The sequence below is a fragment of the Rhinoraja longicauda genome, chromosome 1 (assembly GCF_053455715.1).
Source record: "Rhinoraja longicauda isolate Sanriku21f chromosome 1, sRhiLon1.1, whole genome shotgun sequence".
Taxonomy (NCBI): domain Eukaryota; kingdom Metazoa; phylum Chordata; class Chondrichthyes; order Rajiformes; family Arhynchobatidae; genus Rhinoraja; species Rhinoraja longicauda.
Genome location: NC_135953.1, coordinates 48,515,088 through 48,538,160, shown reverse-complemented (window position 1 = coordinate 48,538,160; position 23,073 = coordinate 48,515,088). Strand labels below are relative to the sequence as shown.

The window sequence follows — 23,073 nt, the reverse complement described above, 5'->3', positions numbered from 1 at the left end:
GTGATGTGAGGGAGCAATCTACCACTGAGCCACTGTGCCACCCTAGAATTTGCTACAATATAAAACAGCACAGCATCGAAACCACCTCTTTGGGCCATAATATCTGTGCCAAACATGATGCCTAATTAAACTAATTTCCTCCACCTAATTGTGATCCATATCCCTCCAATCCCTGTTTATCCATGTACTTATATAAACCCCGTTTAAAAACTATTGCATCTGCTCCACCACCACCCCTGGTAGTGTCTTCCAGACATCCTCTACGCTCTGTAAAAAAATAGCCCATTTAAACTTTGCTCCTCTCACCTTAAATGTATGCCCTCTAATCCTTGACATTTCCAACCTGGGGAAAAGGTTCTGACTGTCAATGGTTCAATGGTTATTTATTATTAACTGCACAGAAAAAAGTGAAATTCTTTCTTTGCATTTAGTTCATAGAAACATAGAAAATAGGTGCAGGAGGAGGCCATTTGACCCTTCGAGCCAGCACCGCCATTCATTGTGATCATGGCTGATCATCTACAATCAGTAACCTGTGCCTGCCTTCTCCCCATATCCCTTGATTCCACTCGCCCCTAGAGCTCTATCTAACTCTCTTTTAAATTCATCCAGTGAATTGGCCTCCACTGCCTTCTGTGGCAGAGAATTCCACAAATTCACAACTCTCTGGGTGAAAAAGTTTCTTCTCACCTCAGTTTTAAATGGCCTCCCCTTTATTCTTAGACTGTGGCCCCTGGTTCTGGACTCCCCCAACATTGGGACCATTTTTCCAGCATCTAGCTTGTCTAGTCCTTTTATAATTTTATACATCTCCATAAGATTCCCCTCTCATCCTTCTAAACTCCAGTGAATACAAGCCCAGTCTTTCCAATCTTTCCTCATATGACAGTCCCACCATCCCAGGGATTAACCTCGTGAACCTACGTTGCACTGCCTCGATAGCAAGGATGTCCTTCGTCAAATTAGGAGACCAAAACTGCACACAATACTCCGGATGTGGTCTCACCAGGGCCCTATAGAACTGTAGAAGGACTTATTTGCTCCTGTACTCAAAGGCTCTCGTTATGAAGGCCAACATGCCATTAGCTTTCTTCACTGCCTGCTGTATCTGCACGCTTACTTTCAGTGACTGGTGTACAAGGACAGCAGTAAAGTATCGCCATACCTAAGCAGAATTGGCGATAGAACAAAGAGCATAGAAATAGTCCACTGAGACCGCATGCAACAGTCGCCAGATTTTGGCGGCATTGTTAAAGTCCAGTCTGGTCCGGGCACATGGTCTTCTGAAGCTCCACCTGAACCAGGCGAGCCCCAAGCTGCTGCAGGGTCTCCAGCCGTTACCCCTGCCTGGAGAGTCCAGTGAACCGTCGTTCCTCTCCTCGCACGGGCACCTTCAGCCTTTATGCCCCGGGGAACCTCCCGCACCTGACCTTGAGGGTGCGGAAGGCAGTAACCTGGTTCACTCTCTTACCTGCCCTTCCTCTTGCATCGACGAGCAGGTGCTGGGCTCGGCGGCTTCCCTCTAAATCCTGTGGCCTGCTGCCTCTAGCCTTCCGCCATGCAGACCCCACCTCCTATCTACCTATGCCCCTCTCATCATTTTATAAACGAGGGGTGGCACAGTGTGTAGCGGAAGAGCTACTGCCTTGCAGTGCCAGAGTTCAATCCTGACTACAGGTGCTGTCTGTACGGAGTTTGTATGCTCTCCCGTGACCTGCGCGGGTTTTCTCCGAGATCTTCGGTTTCCTCCCACACTCCAAAGACGTACAGGTTTGTAGGTTAACTGGCTTGGTATAAATGTAAAATCATACCTAGTGTGTATAGGGTAGTGTTAATGTGCAGAGATAGCTGGTCGGCGCGGACTTGTTGGACTGAAGGGCCTGATTCCGCGCTGTACTGCTAAACTAAACTAAACTAAACTAAACTAAACTAAACTAAACTAAACTAAACTAAACTAAACTAAACTAAACTAAACTAAACTAAACTAAACTAAACTAAACTAAACTAAACTAAACTAAACTAAACTAAACTAAACTTCTATCATGTTTAACCGCAGCCTCCGATGCTCCAGAGAAAACAATCTAACCTCTTGTTATAGTTTAGTTTAGTTTATTGTCACATGTACCAAGTTACAGTGAAAAACTTTTGTTGTGTGCTAAAGATAAAGTCCAGCAAGATAAAGTCCAGTATAGTCTGATTAAAGGTAGCCATTGGTTCTCCAGTGAGGGATATAGAAGTTCAGGACTGCTATCTAGTTGTTGACAGGATGATTCAGTTGCCTGGTCAGTGGAAGGTAGAGCTAATATCTTCAAATCCAGGCAGCATTATGGTAAACCTCTTCTACTCAAAATATTCCAAATGCGGCCGAACCAAAGTCCTATAAAGCTGCAAGATTACTTCCTAACTCTATACTCAAGACTCTTATGGAGTTTAACCATATCTTTCCTTTTCTGATGCCCATAGTTATTGAGGTCATTTAGCACCTAAATGAGGTACTTTTGAAAGCCCAAATAGACCAACTTTGCTGCTTATGATTTTTAATTATGTGGTAATCAATTATCACAATACATGAAAGGAAGGCTTCTTACATCTGTGTTTGTGTCTAAAGCCTTTGGAAATGCTAATCATTTGAAACTTTTGAGTAAAAAGAAATTAGAACATTTCAAACACATTTTTGAAAACACAGCGGTGGAAACCTGCGATGAGGCTGATAATGTTAAACAGTTGGTATTACCCTTTATTTCCCAAGTTGACATTGTAAAAAAAAACATAGGTTCTAGAATAGTTTCCATTGATTCGAAAAGTAATGTGTAACCTTACCATTGAAGAGAGAGAGAGGGAGAATAACAGATCAGTTAACTTGACATCATAGTCATACAGCACAGAAACAGGCCTTTCGGCCCAACTTGCCCATGCCGACCAAGTTGCCACATCTACACTAATCCCAACTGCTCACATTTGACCCATATCTCTCTAAACTGTGCCTGTCCATTTACCTGTCCAAATGTATTTTAATTTTTTGCTGCAGTATCTGCCTCAACTACCACCTTCTGTGTGAAAAAGTTGCCTCGCAAATTCTTGTTATAGGAAAAATGTCGTTAAGCTGGAAAAGCTGCAGAGAAGATTTACTGTGATGTTGCCAGGACTCAAGGGCGTGATCTATAGTGAGAGGTTGAGCAGGCTCGGACTTTATTCCTTGGAGCGCAGGAGAATGAGGGGTGATTTTACAGAGGTGTACAAGATCATGAGAGAAATAGATTGGGTAAATACACTGAATCTTTTACCCAGAATAAGGGAATTGAGAACCAGAGGACGTAGGTTTAAGGTGAGGGGGAGACGATTCAATGGGAACCTGAGGCGGTAACCTTTTACACAAAGGGTGGTACATATATGGAATGAGCTGCCTTAGGAGGTAGTTGAGCCAGGTATTATCATAACATTCAAAAAATGTTTGGACAGGTACATGGACAGGACAGGTTTAGAGGGTTATGGGCCAAACACAGGCAGGTGGGATGAGTATAGATGAGGCATGTTGGTTGGCATGTGCAAGTTGGGCAAAAGAGCCAGTTTCCATGCTGTATCATTCTCTGACTCTATGACTCTATGTCTGTGCCTATATTCTCTAGTGTTTATTGGAATGAGAGGTGATTTCATTGAAACCATCAGAGTTCTTTCAAGGCTAGACAGTGTAGATGGAAAGATTGTGTTTGTCAAGGCTGGAATGTCCTGAACTGAGATTCACTTTATTCATTAAATGAAAGGGTTTGAGATGAGAATAGATTTCTTGATTCAGATGTTAATCCAAGATTTTTGGATGTTAAGGGAATAATTAATGTGAGGTTAGTGCAGAAACTGATACTTAGGTAATCGATCCAGATTAATTTTAGTGAATGTTGGGGTGAATACGAAGGGTTTGAATTGCCTCCTGCTATCCTTATGCTCTTGTGTCCTCAAAATGTTTTGCCTGGATTCTCTTCTTCAAGAGTCAAGAGTCATTAATTGTCAAATGTACTGAAACAGAACAATCAAATTCTTACTTGCAGCAACATACCAGGTCTGTAAACACAGTACTCAAAAGATAACATAATAAAACAAACAAAAAAGTTCAATAAATTTAAAAAAAGCACCACTCGTGCAAAACAAAACAAAATCCCTGAGTTCCTAGTGCAACCAGGAGAATTTGTAGTTCGAAGTTTAGTTGTTTTTGGAGTGTTCAATAGCCTGATGGATGTTGGGAAGAAACTATTATTGAACCTGGGGGTCACAGTTTTTAGACCCGTATGAAATCGAAGGGTGAGGTAGATTAGTTTAGTTCAGAGAAAGAGTGCGGAACAGGCCCTTCGGCCCACTGACTCCTCACCAACCAGTGATCCCTGTACACTTGCACTATCCCATTTATAATTCTTACTAAAGCCAATTAACCTACAAACCTGCATGTCTTTGGTGTTGGGAAGCAACCAGAGCACAGAGAGAGAACCCATGCGGTCGTGGGGAGAACGTACAAACTCCGTACAGACAAGTACCCGTAGTCAGGTTGAACTGGGTCTCTGGCGCTGTTAGGCAGCAACTCTACCTTTGCACCAGATGAGAGCATGGTCAGGGCAATGTGGGTCTTTGATGATGCTGGCTGCCTTTTCGTGGCAGAGCCTCCTATAGATCCCATCAAAAATGGGAAGGTCAGTACCCATGATGGGCTTGGCAGTGTCCACCACCTTTCGTAATCTCCAGTGCATTCGAGTTGCTCAACCAGGACGTGATGCAACTGGTTAATGTGCTCCCTAATGTACAATTGTAAAAGTTCAAGAGAGTATTCATCGACATAATAAATCTGTTCAATCTTCTGAAGAAGTAGAGGCATTGATGGGCTTTCCTTATGATTGCATTATTATGTTATCTTTTGAGTCCCAGGCTTGCTACCTTTTTTTTGGATTTATGCAGATCCTCTGTTTTACCTTTACTTTTATTTCTTTTGCCTCTTTCATTCAATTACACAAGGAAATGTCTTGCCCTTTGAGGGCGGACAAACTTTGTGCAGTGTAGGAACTAATCACTTGTGGTTTCACCCATTAGAGTTGCAACACTGAATTTCAGCCTCATATCTTTAAAATCAACTTTAGTTTGTAATATACATGTGATTCATCCTCCTTTGTCCAAACCTCATGTTGAATTTGAAGGCACATTAATCATAAAGGAAGGCCATAAATGCCGCTACTTCCTTAGAACATTTAGGAGATTTGGTATGTCAAAGGATACTTGTTGACATCTGTTGTCACATCTACATATCGCTGGGATGGCGGGTCTGTCATATGAGGAAAGATTGAAAAGACTAGACTTGTATTCACTGGAATTTAGAAGGATGAGAGGGGATCTTATAGAGACATATAAAATTAGATGGACAAACTAGATGCAGGAAAAATGTTCCCAATATTGTGCGAGTCCAGAACCAAGGGCCACAGTCTTAGAATAAAGGGGAGGCCATTTAAAACTGAGGTGAGAAGGAACTTTTTCACTCAGAGAGTTGTGAGTTTGTGGAATTCTCTGCCACAGAGGGCAGTGGAGGCCAAATCACTGGATGAATTTAAGAGAGAGTTAGATAGAGCTCTGGGGGCTAGTGGAATCAAGGGATACGGGGAGAAGTTGGGCATGGGTTACTGATTGTGGATGATCAGCCATGGTCACAGTGAATGGCGGTGCTGGCTCAAAAGGATGAATGGCCTCCTCCTGCACCTATTTTCTGTGTTTCTATGCTTCTATATGTGCAGTAGAGAGCACATTGACTGGTTGCATCACAGCCTGGTTCGGCAACTCGAATGCCCAGGAATGAGGAAGACTGCAAAAATTGGTGTACACTGCCCGGTCCATCAGAGGAACTGAGCTTCCCACCATTGAAGAGATCTACAAGAGTCACTACCTCAAATCGTCAGCCAACATCTTCAGAGACTCACACCACCCTGGCCACACTATCATTTCACTCCTGTCATCTGGAAGAAAGAATAGGAGCCTGAAAACTGTAACGTCCAGGTTCAGGAGCAGCTTCTTCCCGACAACCATCAGGCTGTTAAACACTACAACCTCCAAATAGGCTCCAAGCTATATAGACGCGGGGATATTTGACTATGCACTATTATTGTCTATTTATTTGTTTGTTGTTATTGTTATATACTGAACTTTTTTGTTTGTTCTGGGATTTACAGAGTATCATGTTTACATACCTGTGTGCTGTTGCAAATAAGAATTTCATTGTTCCGTTTCAGAACATATATGACAATGCAACACTCTTGACTTTTGATTCTTGAATCTTTGTGAAGGAGTCAATACCTAGTTCAAGAATGTGGAATTCATTGCCTCAGAAGGCGGTGGAGACCAGGTCAATGGATATTTACAGGTTGGAGATTAATAGGCTCATGATTAGTATGGGTGTCAAGGGTTATGGGGAGAATGTGGTTGAGAGAGAAAGATAGATCAGCCATGATTGAATGGTGGTGTAGACGTGATGGCCCAAATGGCCTAATTCTGCTCCTACATCTGTGTAAGAAGGAACTGCAGACACTGGTTTACACCGAAGGTAGACACAATAGACAATAGAGAATATGTGCTCTCTCTTGAATGTATTCAGAGAATTGGCCTCCACTGCCCTCTGAGGCAGAGAATTCCACAGATTCACAACTGTCTGACTAAAACAGTTTTTCCTCATCTCTGTTCTAAATGGCCTACCCCTTATTCTTAAACTGTGGCCCCTGGTTCTGGACTCCCCCAACATTGGGAACATGTTTCCTGCCTCTAACGTGTCCAACCCCTTAATAATCTTATACGTTTCGATAAGATCCCCTCTCATCCTTCTAAATTCCAGTGTATACAAACCTAGTCGCTCCAGTCTTTCAACATATGACAGTACTGCCATTCTGGGAATTAACCTAGTAAACCTACACTGCACGCCCTCAATAGCAAGAATATCCTTCCTCAAATTTGGAGACCAAAACTGCACACAGTACTCCAGGGCCCAGTCCAACTGCAGAAGGACCTATTTGCTCCTATACTCAACTCCTCTTGTTATGAAGGCCAACATTCCATTGGCTTTCTTCACTGCCTGCTGTACCTGCATGCTTCCTTTCAGTGACTGATGCATTAAGACACCCAGATCACGTTGTACGTCCCCTTTTCCTAACTTGACACCATTCAGATAATAATCTGCCTTCCTATTTTTACCACCAAAGTGGATAACCTCACACTTATCTACATTAAACTGCATCTGCCATGCATCCGCCCACTCACACAACCTGTCCAATTCACCCTGCAACCTCATAGCATCTTCCTCACAGTTCACACTGCCACCTAGCTTTGTATCATCGGCAAATTTGCTAATGGTACTTTTAATCTCTTCATCCAAGTCATTGATGTATATTGTAAATAGCTGCGGTCCCAACACCAAGCCTTGCGGTACCCCACTAGTCACTGCCTGCCCTTCTGAAAGGGACCCATTTATCCCCACTCTGCTTTCTGTCTGTCAACCAACTTTCTATCCATGCCAGTACCCTACCTCCAATACCATGTGCTCTAATTTTGCCCACCAATCTCCTATGTGGGACCTTGTCGAAGGCTTTATGAAAGTCGAGATACACCATATCCACCGGCTCTCCCCTGTCAATTTTCCTAGTTACAACCTCAAAAAATTCCAGTAGATTAGTCAAGCACGATTTCCCTTTCGCAAATCCATGCTGACTCGGAACGATCCTGTTACTGCGATCCAAATGCTCCGCAATTTCATCTTTTATAATTGACTCCAGCATCTTCCCCACCACTGATGTCAGACGAACTGGTCTCTAATTTCCCGTTTTCTCTCTTCCTCCTTTCTTGAAAAGTGGGATAACATTAGCTACCCTCCAATCCACAGGAACTGACCCGGAATCTATAGAACATTGAAAAATAATCACTAATGCGTCCACAATTTCTAGAGCCAGCTCCTTAAGCACCCTGGGATGCAGACCATCAGGTCCTGGGGATTTATCAGCCTTGAGTCCCATCATTCTACCCAAAACGTTTTCCTGCCTATTGTGGATTTCCTCCAGTTCCTCTGTCACCCTAGGATCTCTGGCCACTAGAACATCTGGGAGATTGTTTGTATCTTCCTTAGTGAATACAAATCCAAAGTACCGGTTCAACTCGTCTGCCATTTCCTTGTTCCCCATAATAAATTCCCCTGCTTCTGTCTTCAAGGGACCCACATTTGCCTTGACTATTTTTTTCCTCTTCACATACCTAAAAAAGCTTTTACTATCCTCCTTTGTATTATTGGCTAGTTTGACCTCAGCGGAGAAATAACTCAGCGGAACAGGCAGTATCTCTGGAGGGAAGGAATGGGTGACGTTTTGGGTTGAGACCCTTTTTCAGTCTGAAGAAGGGTCTCGATCCAAAACCTGAATTACTCCAGCATTTTGTATCTGCTCCAATAACTTATAAACTTATGAAAAGCTTGTTTCAAAGAACTGAACTTGTTGCCTTTTGTGGTGGTTTTTGTTTCATCCGTGTGAGAAATGTAACGAAACCTGTTATTCCCACACTGCTATTTTAACAATTAATTTCACGCATTTTATCACTGCCATCAAAAACAAACATTTTGGGTTTTTTTTGGTTCTGCAATTCTACATGTTTTTAATTCTCTGTTCATCCTTACTTATATCTTTCCTAAAAATGATACAAAGGTGCAATTACCAATCTTTCCGCACCTTTTTCTGATTTCCTGATCTTTAAAAACATTTCTAACCTGCAACTCGTCCGGGAAAGAAGAGTGAAGCAGTTTATCTTCTCCAATGCGTTGGAAAAAATGTTGAATCCCTTACCCTGTTTTTGTAGTTCCTTGTTCAAGAAAACTGTGCTCTGATTCCTTGAATATATTCAAAGCTGGGAGTTAAAGCTATAGGGATTGGGCAAGAAAGTTGAATCAACAAAAACCTTTTTAAACAAAAGAACAAGCTCATGGGATCGAATGCTATTTTTTGTTCCATGTCAGAATAGTCAATGGTTTTCATTCCTCATATCCAACGTATATAAATGACAAAGGGAGGCAGTGCCCCATGAACTACTTAATTTAATTGCCTTTTTACACAGGATGATATAATTCCTTCTCTGAATTATATTCCACTGATGAAAATCAATTTGATCTAGCGCAGATATCTAGTTATGTGAATAACAGATATGAAAACCTGTCCGTTAATGAACTATGTATTTATGACTAAACGTGGCAACATGTTATTCATATTTCAATTGATATCACACCAACAGTCAAAATTGAACCAAAAGGTTGAACTGTGGTGGTAGACCTGCTGCCTCACAGTGCCAGGAGTCTAGGTTGAATCCTGACCTTGTGTGCTGTCTGTGTGGAGTTTGCATGTTCTCCCTGTGACAGCATAAGTTCCCTTCGAATGCTTCGCTTTCCTCTGCCAACAAATTTCAAAGTTCATTGAACAGTTTTATCTTCTGCACACAGCGGTGAACCAGGCCTTCACTTAGAAGGTCATAAAACCCTAAATTCTCTTTCCCAGAGACCATGGATGTTTAGTCTTTGAGCATATTCAGAACAAAGGTTGATAGTTTTCTGGACACAAGGGGTTCAAGGCAAATGGAGATAGTGCAGGAAGATTAAATTGAGGTAGAAGATTAACTATGAACCAATTTAGTTTAGTATAGTTTGGAGATTTTGCTTAGAGATACAGTGCACCGTGTCTGCGCCAACCAGTCATCTCTGCACACTAACACTCTCCTACACATAGTAGGGACAATTTACATATTTCACCGAAGCCAATTAACCTACACACTTGTACGTCTTTGGAGTGTGGGTGGAAACCGGAGCACTCAGAGAAAACCAATGCAGGTCACAGGGAGAACGTACAAGCTCCATACAGACAACACCTTTGGTCAGGATCGAATCCAGGTCTCTGGCACTGTAAGGCAGTAGCTCTACAATTGCACCACCTGTGCCAATGAATGATGAAATGGGTTCAAAAGGTCAAATGGATCACTTCTGCTCCCGCAACATATAGTCCTGGTTTTTTATGATCTGCATTTACATTGGATAGACTTCACTTGCACTGTTGTTGTTGTGTGAGAAACTTGAACACATCATTGCAAAAGGTTTCAGTAAAGCAATGAACACTGTAAAACACCATCATAAATTATTAAGAAGGCTGTTGCAAAGCTCACTTTTAAAGACCAGTTTGGTGGTACTGGTGGGTTTCATCATTAATGACACATTCATCTGCAGATAGAATCTCAATGCTGAAATAACTCAGCGGAACAGGCAGTATCTCTGGAGGGAAGGAATGGGTGACGTTTTGGGTTGAGACCCTTTTTCAGTCTGAAGAAGGGTCTCGAACCAAAACCTGAATTACTCCCGCATTTTGTATCTGCTCCAACAACTTATAAACTTATGAAAAGCTTGTTTCAAAGAACTGCACTTGTTGCCTTTTGTGGTGGTTTTTGTTTCATCCGTGTGAGAAATGTAACGAAACCTGTTATTCCCACACTGCTATTTTAACAATTAATTTCATGCATTTTATCACTGCCATCAGAAACAAACATTTTGGGTTTTGTTTGGTTCTGCAATTCTACATGTTTTTAATTCTCTGTTTATCCTTACTTATATCTTTCTTAAAAATGATACAAAGGAGCAATTACCAATCTTTCCGCACCTTTTTCTGATTTCCTGATCTTGAAAAACATTTCTAACCTGCAACTCGTCCAGGAAAGAAGAGTGAATCAGTTTATCTTCTCCAATGCGTTGGAAAAAATGTAGAATCCCTTACCCTGTTTTTGCAGTTCCTTGTTCAAGAAAACTGTGCTTCTGTTTCCATGAATATATTCAAAGCTGGGAGTTAAAGCTATAGCGATTGGGCAAGAAAGTTGAATTAACTAAAGCCTTTTTGAATAAAAGAACATGCTCATGGGATCGAATGCTATTTTCTGTTCCATGACAGAGTAGTCTATGGTTTTCATTCCTGATATCCAACGTATATAAATGACAAAGGGAGGCAGTGCCTCATGAACTACTTAATTCCCTTGCCTTTTTACACAGGATAGAAACATAGAAAATAGGTGCAGGAGTAGGCCATTCGGCCCTTCGAGCCTGCACCGCCATTCAATGTGATCATGGCTGATCATCTAACTCAGTATCCCGTACCTGCCTTCTCTCCATACCCCCTGATCCCTTTAGCCACCAGGGCCACATCTAACTCCCTCTTAAATATAGCAAATGAACTGGCCTCAACTACCTTCTGTGGCAGAGAATTCCACAGATTCACCACTCTCTGTGTGAAAAAAACCCATCTCATCTCGGTCCTAAAAGACTTCCCCCCTATCCTTAAACTGTGACCCCTTGTTCTGGACTTCCCCAACATCGGGAACAATCTTCCTGCATCTAGCCTGTCCAATCCCTTAAGAATTTTGTAAGTTTCTATAAGATCCTCCCTCAATCTTCTAAATTCCAGCGAGTACAAGCCGAGTCTATCCAGTTTTTCTTCATATGAAAGTCCTGCCATCCCAGGAATCAATCTGGTGAACCTTCTCTGTACTCCCTCTATGGCAAGAATGTATTTCCTCCGATTAGGGGACCAAAACTGTACGCAATACTCCAGGTGTGGTCTCACCAATGCCCTGTACAACTGCAGCAGAAGCTCCCTGCTCCTATAATCAAATCCCCTCGTTATGAATGGCAACATACCATTCGCTTTCTTCTCTGCCTGCTGCACCTGCATGCCTACTTTCAATGACTGGTGTACCACGACACCCAGGTCTCGTTGCATCTCCCCTTCTCCTAATCGGCCACCATTCAGATAATAGTCTGCTTTCCTGTTCTTGCCACCAAAGTGGATAACCTCACATTTATCCACATTATACTGCATCTGCCATGCATTTGCCCACTCATCTAACCTATCCAAGTCACGTTGCAGCCTCCTAGCATCCCCCTCACAGCTAACACTGCCCCCGAGCTTCGTGTCATCCGCAAACGTTGAGATGTTGCATTCAATTACCTCGTCCAAATCATTAATATATATTGTAAATAGCTGGGGTCCCAGCACTGAGCCTTGCGGTACCCCACTAGTCACTGCCTGCCATTCTGAAAAGGACCCGTTTATTCCTACTCTTTGCTTCCTGTCTGCCAGCCAGTTCTCTATCCACATCAATACTGAACCCACAATACCGTGTGCTTTAAGTTTGCATACTAATCTCTTATGTGGGACCTTGTCGAAAGCCTTCTGGAAGTCCAGATATAACACATCCACTGGTTCTCCCTTATCCATCTATGGAGAATGGGGAGGGGAGGGGGGGGGGGGGGGAGAAGGCTAGGAGAGAGGAGGGGCCATAACTCTTGACACCCTTACTCATCACCACCAGGTGGCGCCAATGTTGTACCTTTTAGCTGTGCACTCTGGACGGCTTGATTATGATCATGCATTGTCTTTTCTTTGACTGGATAGCATGCGAACAAAAGCTTTTCACCTTCCCTCACTACAGCACACGTGACAATAATAAGCTAAACTAAACTAAACTAAACTGAAGACCAACCTTTGTGAAACGCCTAATATTTGATTCAATGTTCTGGTTTGCTCTGAGCCTGCTACATGGCTTACAGTGAATACACATTAGAAAATGTGCAAATCCAACCTATCACAGGTGTGGCATTAAAATTAATTAACCACTCCCCACTGAGTTTAATATAAATTACCCAAGAATGTTTGGCATCATTTAGTGTGTGATTGCACAAGAAGTAAAGATGAAACGACTGTACAATCTGCATGTTTTGCTAGTTATCATCTTTCTAAGTCCATCCTGTAAGTAACAAAATAAGGAATATTTAACCTTATTATATTCATGTTATAATTTATTTCAGTAAAGTTGTTACTTTAGGTGTTACATCGGGTGGTGTCACCACAGTGGCTGCCTTGCCAGCAGTCTGTCTGCCCTTTCTACTTATTCTACTTATTTTAAAATGTGTTACAAGTATATTTCAGTGTTTCTTGGTTTGTTTTATGTGGGGGGTGGCGGGGAGGGAATTAGGGGAAACTTTTTTTCAATCTCTTATTTCAACAGAAATGCAATTTTTCTCCGTGCATATCTCTGTCCCCTCTGCGGCCTAACGTCGAGGAGTTGGTGGCCTTTCCTGGAGACCGGCCCGGCGCTTCAAGCCACGGGCTCGGCGCGCACTTACCATCGGGAGCTGCAATCCTTTGCCGAGGATCGTCTGTGAAGAGCTCCAACTGCGGGGCATGTGGACTTTCTCATCGTGAAGCTCGCGGTCTCTGGTAAGAAGAGGCCGACTCGGGAGCTCCATGCTGCAGAGAGTTAGTCAACCATCCCGACGCTGGAGTTCGATCATCCAAGGGCTTGGGCATCGGACCATCGGCAGCGGCGACTGCGGAGGGTTCAACAGCCCTGACTGCGGGTGAACAAAGAGGATGTTGATTGAACTTTATTACCTTCCTCACAGTGAGGAATGTGGAATCTGCTGTGGTGGATGTTTATGTTAAATTTTACTTGTGGGTCTTGTTGCTTTTCACTTAGTATGACTGTATGGTAAATTGAATCTTGAATCTTGATCTATTTGTAAGTGGTGAGGTTCCCATGTTTCTGCTGCACTTGCTTCCAAGATTGTCCACGTTGCAGCTTAGGAGTGCTGATAAAGGAACTTTGGTAAGTTGCTATAGGTTATCCTGCAGAAGGAACACAGAGCAGCCAGTGAATATAGAACATACAATATACACTGAACATAGAACAGTAAGGAGGGCGTGCAGCGTAGGTTTACTAGGTTAATTCCCGGAATGGCGGGACTGTCGTATGTTGAAAGACTGGAGCGGCTAGGCTTGTATACACTGGAATTTAGAAGGATGTGAGAGGATCTTATCGAAACATATAAAATTATTAAGGGGTTGGACACGTTAGAGGCAGGAAACTTGTTCCCAATGTTGGGGGAGTGCAGAACCAGGGGCCACAGTTTAAGAATAAGGGGTAGGCCATTTAGAACGGAGATGAGGAAAAACTTTTTCAGTCAGAGAGTTGTAAATGTGTGGAATTCACTGCCTCAGAAGGCAGTGGAGGCCAATTCTCTGAATGCATTCAAGAGAGACCTAAATAGAGCTCTTAAGGATAGTGGAGTCAGGGGGTATGGGGAGAAGGCAGGAACGGGGTACTGATTGAGAATGATCGGCCATGATCACATTGAATGGTGGTGCTGGCTCGAAGGGCCGAATGGCCTACTCCTGCTGCTATTGTCTATTGTCTATAGTACAGCACAAGAACAGACCCTTCAGCCCACAATGTTTGTGTTGAACATGATGTCAGGTTAATCTCCTTTGCCTGCACGTGATCAATGCCTTTCCATTTCCTACATTTCCATGTACCTATCCAAAAGTATTTTAAATGTCACTATCGTATCTGCTTCCACCATCACCACTGGCAGCATGTTCCTGGCACCAGCCACTCTCTGTGTGAAAACTTGCCCTGCACTTCTCCTTTAACTTTGCCCCTCTGATTTTAAAGCTATTTTCGCTAATCTTTGACATTTCCACCTTGAGAAAACGTTTGTCTGTCTACCCTATCAATGTCTCTCATAATTTTATACACTTCTATCAAGTCTCCATGCAACTTCCAATGCTCCAGAGAAAACAATCCAAGTCTGTCCAACCTCTCTGTGTAGCTACTATCCTCTAACCCAGCCAGCATTCTGGTTAACCTTCTCTGTAACCATTCCAAAGCCCCGATCCTTTCTGTAATGGGGGATGAAAACTGCCTTCAATACTCTGAATGTGGCCATGCTACACCAGTGGTTAGAAAAGTATGAGTGTTATTGGCATAAGGAACAGTTATTGCTCATTTCTAACTGCCTTTGAGAAGATGGTAGTGAGACACTTGTTTGAGGTGATGAAAACATTTGTTGAAGTTATTTCTACAGTGCATGAATGTGTGGATTTAGACCTTGTGAGGAAGTAAGCATGGCAATATATTTGCAAATCCAGGATGGTGTGTGACTTGGAATGAAAGTGTATTACTGCCTTGCTGTCTTCGTCCTGTTTGCTGATAGAGGTCAAAACTTTCAGATCTGCTTTCGGAAATAAACTGACTTTGCAAAAGTTATAATCTGTCGGCACAATGAGCCACTGGTGAAGGGAGTGAAGGTCTGTGGTGTTGGATTGCCTATGAATCAAGTCTGTTCTTTTCCTGGAAGGTGCCATAATTTATGACTGTTGTTGGAACATTTGTGCTCCAAGCAAGTTGAGAGCCTGTTAACCCGTTCCCGACTTGCAGGTGGTAGAAAGGAACGGGGAGAGTACTTAAGTATGATTGTGCTTAAGTATAGTAAGATTTTTACTGAACTGTATGCAACAAAGAAATTTCATTGAACCCAGGCACATGTGACAATAAAGTACCATTGGACCATTAGTCGGATGTTCAGCCTCTGACCCTTACCCTTATAACCATAATATTTACATTTTTTGGTCCAATTTGCTTTATGGTTCTGTCACTAAATTTCAAAGAGAAAAGGTAACGTTCCATCTTCTCAGACTTGGTCATTGCCAAACACTCATGTGGTGAAATGTAATTTGCCACTTGTCAGTCCAAAGTTGTGTGCTATAAAATTCTTGATGAATATCGTACGAGTACAGACTATGTCATTGCATGAAGAAGGGAAATTCAACTCCACCTTTCTTAATCTTCAGTGGATATTGTAATGAAATCTCACTGCAACTCTTTTGGAATGTTCTACTTCTATTATTGGTTACATAATAATGTTCAATTAATCACGTAAAGATCTATTCAGAATAATTTCATTTTATCCACAATCTTGTTAGGGGTGGATAATAAATACTGGCCTTGTCAGTTATCTTCAGAGCCTGCATATGAAAAAAAAGGTTCAATATCTTTTATCTGTTGCAGATCATGGAGATGAAATTTTTGGTGGTCATGACGCTGTACGTCATTCAAGACCCTACATGGCATCCTTCCAAAAGTTTATGGGGGAGGGTTATATTCATCATTGTGGAGGGGCGTTGATCAACCCTAAATGGGTTCTAACTGCAGCTCACTGTGAAAGGTAAGACCTACGGTATATGAATAAAAATTTACTTTAATGTGTTCAGTCCCTAATCCCAGCCTGTGTGGTATTATCACTTTCTACCTGTTTTGTCATGTCTTCATTAATATGTAGATCACCAGGTTAATGGCATTTTTTGTCTTAAAAGACTCAATTTGAATGGTCAGTTATACGATACCTATTTCAGACCCAAGATTTCAGTATTTTAAGGGTATTACTTACAAGCAATTTGTTTTGATGGGTACATTAATGACTTTTAATCGAGCAAAGTCTTGGCTTATCATTGGGTACGGATCACCCTTTGGAAGTTACACATTTGTTAACTACCAAATATGATGTGGTATATATATATATATCTTATATTTCCACAAATTTTAATTTTTACTAGTTGGCTTCCTGATGAATTTCTGAAAATGGCCTTTTTTTAAGAAAAAGTGTAATTATGTTTATTTTCGATTGACAGCAACGATGGCAGACAGAAGTCTCAAGTGGTTCTTGGGGCACATTCTTTTTTGCAAAACGAGTCGAGTAAACAAATATTTCATATCAAGAGGCAGATTCCCCATCCAAAATTCAGTGGTGAAACTATGGAAAATGACATCATGCTGCTGGAAGTATGAATTTTCTTTCTTATCTGTATACAGTGCTCTGAGCTCTTAATTTGCTCATTGAGCAATGTTTAATTTCACAAAAGAATAACAGTTATGTTTTCAATGTCTTGGGGGAATGATTTTTCAGATTACTTACGGTGATATCTAGGATGCCGTTTGGCCCAGGGGAAATCAAATAAACCTTGTCCTCCTCCTTTATGTGTCAGGAAGTTTCTCAGCAAGGATCATTAGAATGAGCATTTGATGTGTTTTTTTTCACTACTTTTCGTCTACCATAACCTGACCAGCTGTAGGATGTAGCACATAGAACAGCATTGTACTGAACAGGCTCTTTGGGGTGGTAATGTCCGTGCCGTACATGGTACCTACTTAAACTAAACCTTTTTAACTGCACATGCTCCATATCCCTCCAGCCCCTGTATATCCATGTGTCTGTCTAAAAACACCACTAGCAATCTGCATCCACCACCACCCCTTGCAACATATTTCAGACACCCACCATTTTCTGTGTAAAAGAATCGTGTATTAGTCACAGATGAGATCAGATGTCTCTGTGTGAGTTTGGAGCCTCCTTGGTCAGATGGTGCACTGAACTGATGAGGAAATGTCCCCTTTTAAGTTAAGGAAACTTAACATTTGGAATTAAAGAATTGATTAGATAGAAGTTCATGAAGAAAATTTCAGCATCAACATTTCCTGATGTTCAAATGAGATCAAGAAATGTTCTGAATTACATATCCTTCTTCTTATCTGTATTGCAAGAAAACACCTCCACTTTCCAGCTGCAGGAGTGTTCCAGAGAGCTGAGATCAACTTTGTAATAATAATCTCTATAATATCCAATTTTTTGCCAACAATCAATCTGCATTCAGCCTCAGCAGCATCCCAGCAGGAATATGAGGGGTCATTTTTAAGCAAGCCACCCAGAGAAGAAAGGAACATATTGTATCACTCACTTGTTTTACTCTGCCTTATTGTACAGTTCACTGAAGACACTGGAAAGTAAAATGATACAAAACAGCCAGCCATGTTTATTTGAATTAAATTCATTTGATGGAAAATAACTCGTTTTTAACTTGTTACTTAATAACAAGACCCATGAAATCAGTTACTCAGCAGCTCAAAATGCAAACAAAATGGTGGCAAACAAAACGGCAGCAAACAAAATGGTGGCAAACAAAATGCTATTTGAGCAAATAACCTAAAGAAAAGCAAAGCAACACATAGCGAGATTATGAGTATATTTAAGATCATCAGGTCATAAGTGATAGGAGCAGAATTAGATCATTCAGCCCATTAAATTTATTCCACCATTCAATCATGGCTGATCTATCTTTCCCTCCTAACCCCATTCCCCTGCCTTTTCCCCATGACTCTGGACACCCATACAATCAAGAATCTATCTATCTCTGCCACAAAAATATCCATTGATTTGACTCCACAGCTTTTCATAGAAAACAAATGACATGACAACTAAATTCATTGTTGACAGCTTTACCATTCTGTCTGCAATATGTTCCACTTTAATGACATTCAAACTATATTATTTCTCACGGGGAGAATGTACAAACTCCGTACAGACAAGTACCCATAGTCACGATCAAACCCAGGTCTCTGATGCAGTAGGGCAGTAGCTCTACCTCTGTGCCACCATGCCACCAACCCATACTTTGTTTTCCCCCCATTCCCAAAGATGTGTGCATTTGTAAGTTAATTGGTCTCTGTAAATTGCCCCAAGTGTGTAGGGAATGGCTGTGAAAGTGGGTTAAATTAGTGTTAATCGGCGATCCATGTGGACTTGGTGAGCTGAAGAGCATTTTGCCGCTGAACCTTTCACTCACACTCACTCACTCACTCACTCAATCAATCGATCGATCGATCATCCGCAACAGTAGCGTAGGGCTTTATGAACATCAGCCTCACCAATATTTTCATATATCACCTGAAGGGTAATTGAAATTACATTTTATGGTCAATTTTTCTTGTCTCTGATCATCTGAAAAAATGAAAAATAAACATTTCATTCTGCAAAGGACAGAACTTCAGCAAATGAAGTACTTAAATAGGGAAACTAACGAACCTCTTTTGAATAACGCAATAGTTTAAGATATTCTTCACTCTTTGATGAATGAGAATAAATTGTTATTGTATCACAGCTGGAGAATAATGCAATGATCAACAATTATGTGAAAGTGCTCAAACTACCCGGAGGAATGGTCAAAGATCTGGATGCTGGAACATCCTGCATAGTGGCAGGATGGGGAGCAACAGGTTTATTTGATAACTCTGACACACTTCAAGAGGTGACAGTAGAAGTAATAGATCGTAATACATGCAACAGCAAGGACTATTACAATCACCAACCTGAAGTGACCCCTAACATGATCTGTGCTGGTGACAGTGAAGGCCGAGGAGATTCGTGCAAGGTGAGTGTGCTGTGTAGCATTGTTATTAGTAAAATGGCCATAAAGCCATGGGAGTGTGTGCAAAAGCCCCAATGGTTCACTGGTGCCTTCTACAGATTGAAACATTCCATCCATCCTCACAATGGCCTTAGCCTGGCATTATTGTAGCTTGTTTTTGTAAATGTTTTTTTTTTAAATAGCTGAACATTACTATTCTCTCAAGAAAACTGTTCCACTTAAAGACTCTTTGTGAATTTGATTAGGCACATTATATATGCTCCAAGTTGTGAAATTACTGTCTGCTCAAACCAGCTGGGCATGGGTAATAAATATAACATTGTGATGTGTTGTCAGATTGAAAGTTGGTGATGTATTATTTTATCTAATTCTACTGAATTGTTACCTTTATTGTTTTCTCTTCCAGGACGATTCAGGAGGTCCTTTGGTTTGCAACGGAAAGTACAGGGGGATTGTGTCCTTTGGCACTCTCCACCCTCTCTCTGTCCCCCCCCATCCGGACCAAACTCAGATCCTGGGGGGACAGGGCTTTCTCCATCGCTTCTCCCACACTCTAGAACTCACTACCCCAAACCATCAGAGACTCCTCCTCACTCACCACATTCAAAACATCACTGAAGTCTCATTTTTTCAGCACTGCCTTCAATCACTGACTGTTACCTCACCTTCTTTTTCCTTTTCTCTTCGTTTACTCATTTATCTATTTATTTTCTTTTATGTTTTAGTAAACCTTGTAAAGCGTCTTTGAGTGTTAGAAAAGCGCTATATAAATGTAATGCATTATTATTATTATTATTATGTGCAGATCCCAAAAAGCCTGGAGTTTATACTTTCGTTTCTGATAAATACCTTTGTTGGATTTGGAAAATTATTGCCATTCAGGCTCACAATATGACCGATGAAGAGCTGTATTGAGAATCAGTGTGCTACTTCACTTTGCTTTGCTAACTATGATGCTCAATTAATTGGCTTAGATAACCAGCATGCTTCCATCTATATCTTGAATACATTGTGTAACATTTTACCGCAAACTGCAATAAAAAATAGAATTGTTAAATTCCCTGTTCCCTGAAGTAACATTTATGCATTGTGAAAATGAACGGAATGAATGAATTAATTCATAGTTTATTATCACATGAGACAAGTCACAGTAAAGGGCGCTGACAAAGTTACAAAGTATCCCACGTTAGTCCCTCCTTTGTTCTCCCCCCCCTCACCCACGTTCCAGGTCCGCCTGTGTTCACCCTGGAAACTTTACAATGCCCAATTCCGATCCCAGTTGTGGATTGCACACGCTAAGAGTTTTGAAAGGGAGGGAATGAGAAATAAATGAACATCGGATGACAATATGACTGGGAAATAAGATGGGAGGACACATGGAGTTGGTCCAAGGAATTGATTAGAATGACCTTGTATGTCGTGGAGGAGCAGCAGCCAGACCAGCGAGTGAGTGGATTGGCTGAAGGAAGGCTTTCTCCGAGGGGAGTATACTTCGGGAGGTTTAAAAAAAGAGTCAAGAGTCAGCCCGGGGCAATTACCTTGAAGGTCGCAGAGGAGCAGCAACCAGACCAGCGAGGGAGTGGATTGGCTGAGACATCCTAATTAGTTGCATGGATAGATGACTTGATTAGATAAAATTAAGTTCAGGTCTCGGGGAGTGGCCTGTTGAGGGGAAGTGCGAGTCTCTGGCTCAAGAGTCTTCGGCGAGGAGGCTGAGGCAAGGAGGCTACACTTGAATCCACTGAAGTAATGGCAGGCAAATTGTTACAGTGTCTCTCTTGCAGGATGTGTGAAGTCAGGGACACCGCTGGTGCCTCTGACAACTACACCTGCAGAAATTGTGTCCAGGTGCAGCTCCTGAAGGATAGCGTTAGGGAACTGGAGCAGCAGCTGGATGACCTCAGGATCATCCTGGAAACTAAGAGTTTCATGGACAAGACCTACAGTGAGGTTGTCACACCAAGGATAGCAAAAGAACGAAGGTGTGTGACAACGTGGAAGAGGAGTAAACACGGGGAAAGCAGAGACTCTCTTTGTTGAAAGAGTCCTCTAATTGGGGAGGATTTGTTCGTGTTTTCTGAAAGTCGTAGGAGCGGCAGTGGCTGGCGGAAGGCCAAGTTGCACTTGAACTGGTGGGAGCTGAGTCTAGAGCGGTGTTTGTGGTCTGTAGCATCGGAAAGCTCCCTCCCACACCGACTTTGCCCGGTCCAGGTGTGCCGGGTAAGTACGGCAACAGTGCATTGGATTTTCGTTGAAGCCGGGAGGGCGACCGAGACCTGGGGAAGAAGCCTCCGGAAGTTCCATTTTCTACGACGGGAGGATTGGCACGGACTTTTCCCTATCTTATCAGGAGGAGACTGCTTCTGTTGCTTTGCCAGGAAAGCCTTCACAAGACTTTAAATTGCTGCAAATGCGTGGAGGTGCAGCAATAGCAGAAAGACTGCTTTGACTTATAAAATACTGAGACGTTTTGTTTTGCTCCACGCCCTAAAGATGGCGGCCCCTAAGAATTATGCAGCTGCCGTACAATCGGCAGTCTCCGTGACTAAGGGCCATGAGTCGTTGGGGCATATACATGGGGTGAAAGTGACCTTGCAGGGCAACATTACCTTCAAGGCTGTGTTAACCGCGCTGGGGGAGACTGTTGGCAAGAAGGCCATAATCGCAGGCGCGGTGGTCAGTGGGAAGGCTGTTGTCATCGTAAAGACTGAGCAGTCGGTGGCTACCTCACTGGAAAGGGGGATCACGGTGGCTGGGATTTTCATGGCGGTGGACCCATGGGGACGGCCCGTGCTGCCGGTCATGCTGTCCAACGTTCCCCCTTATGTTCCGGACGCGCTCCTGCTCCCACATGTAACTAAGCTGGGGGAGGTGCGGTCTGGGCCCACCAAACTGTTGCATAGGTTGGATGATCCCGAGCTGCAGCATGTATTAACGTTCAATCGCCGCGTATACATACAGCTGGCACAGGAGATTGATATGGAGGGGAGTTTTGAGGTTGAATGGGAAGGATTCTGCTATCGCGTGTTTTGGAACACGGGCCAAGCACGCTGCCATGCATGCAAAGAGGTGGGGCATTTCCGCAGGAATTGTCCCAAGCCCCGGGCTGCCAGCTCTACCAAGGTGGCCCAGGAAGGCAGTGCTGGCCCATCTGGGGCTGCTGGTTCTACCACGGTGGCCCGTGATGACTTTGTTCCCTTGCCCCCAACCTCCATTCCCCCACCACCCCCATGTCCCGTACCTGTGGCGGAGGATGCCGGTGCAGTGTGGGAGGTGGATGAGGGGCACTGGGAGAGACAGAAGAGTAAGAAAGTTAAAAAGAAGAAGAAGAACGTTCAAGCGGGACGCCAGGCAGAAGGTCACCTTAATGAGGGTCCCCCGGCAGTAGATATTATCGAGCTCGCCTCTGAGCCTAGCCCATGGAAGCCTGAGGGTCTGAAGGCTGGAGAGGATGAGCAGGTAGATGGTGGGGTGGAGGAACAGGCTTCAGCAATGGAGCTCACTGTACCACCGCATCCTAGTGGTTATAAGAGGAGGAGGCGTGCGTCCTCTGACACGGAGAACGGCCCTGAAGGTCAGGGGCGACCTGAAGGGAGGCGTTTCTCCCCTGTTGAGGCAGAGTACCCAGTGCACGCTTCCTGTGGGCAGGAGGATGCCTCTGTAGTGCAGGGACCACCTGAGAGTGGTGACACACTACCTGAGGGGGCTGTTCCCCCAGGGATTGCGTCCGCTGGCTTAGATGGTGACCAGGGGAAGATTGATGGGGGGGACTTGAGTGTGGGGGTGGGTCCCCAGCCCATGCTCCCCGTTGAGGCTACGAGTCCTATTGAGGGGTGTGCTGCCCCACTGGCTGAGGGAGCAGGGGAGACTCCGGGAACATCGCCCCCTGAGGGCCAGAGCGAGGTGGTTCCCCTGGTGGTGGGGGACGGGGACTCTCTGGGTGACGGTGCTGGGGCGG

At 43.1% G+C, this 23,073-nt stretch overlaps 1 protein-coding gene across 1 annotated transcript; it reads left to right on the top strand.

Annotated features, from left to right (window-relative positions):
* Nucleotides 1–12,766: 12,766 nt before the first annotated feature.
* On the top strand, nucleotides 12,767–20,030 carry LOC144592300 (granzyme K-like). The gene is made up of 6 exons (XM_078396829.1): nucleotides 12,767–12,824; nucleotides 15,925–16,081; nucleotides 16,545–16,695; nucleotides 18,849–19,118; nucleotides 19,522–19,583; nucleotides 19,910–20,030. The coding sequence occupies exons 1-6, from the start codon at nucleotides 12,767–12,769 to the stop codon at nucleotides 20,028–20,030; spliced, it is 819 nt and encodes a 272-aa protein (XP_078252955.1).
* Nucleotides 20,031–23,073: the final 3,043 nt, after the last annotated feature.

Bases quoted from the DNA above. Each gene is read 5' to 3' on its own strand.
- LOC144592300 (XM_078396829.1), top strand. From the start codon at position 12,767: ATGAAACGACTGTACAATCTGCATGTTTTGCTAGTTATCATCTTTCTA. The intron at 12,825-15,924 runs GTAAGTAACAAA...TATCTGTTGCAG, and splicing joins CATCTTTCTAAGTCCATCCT to ATCATGGAGATGAAATTTTT. The intron at 19,584-19,909 runs TCTCCACCCTCT...ATTATTATTATT, and splicing joins GGGATTGTGTCCTTTGGCAC to ATTATGTGCAGATCCCAAAA.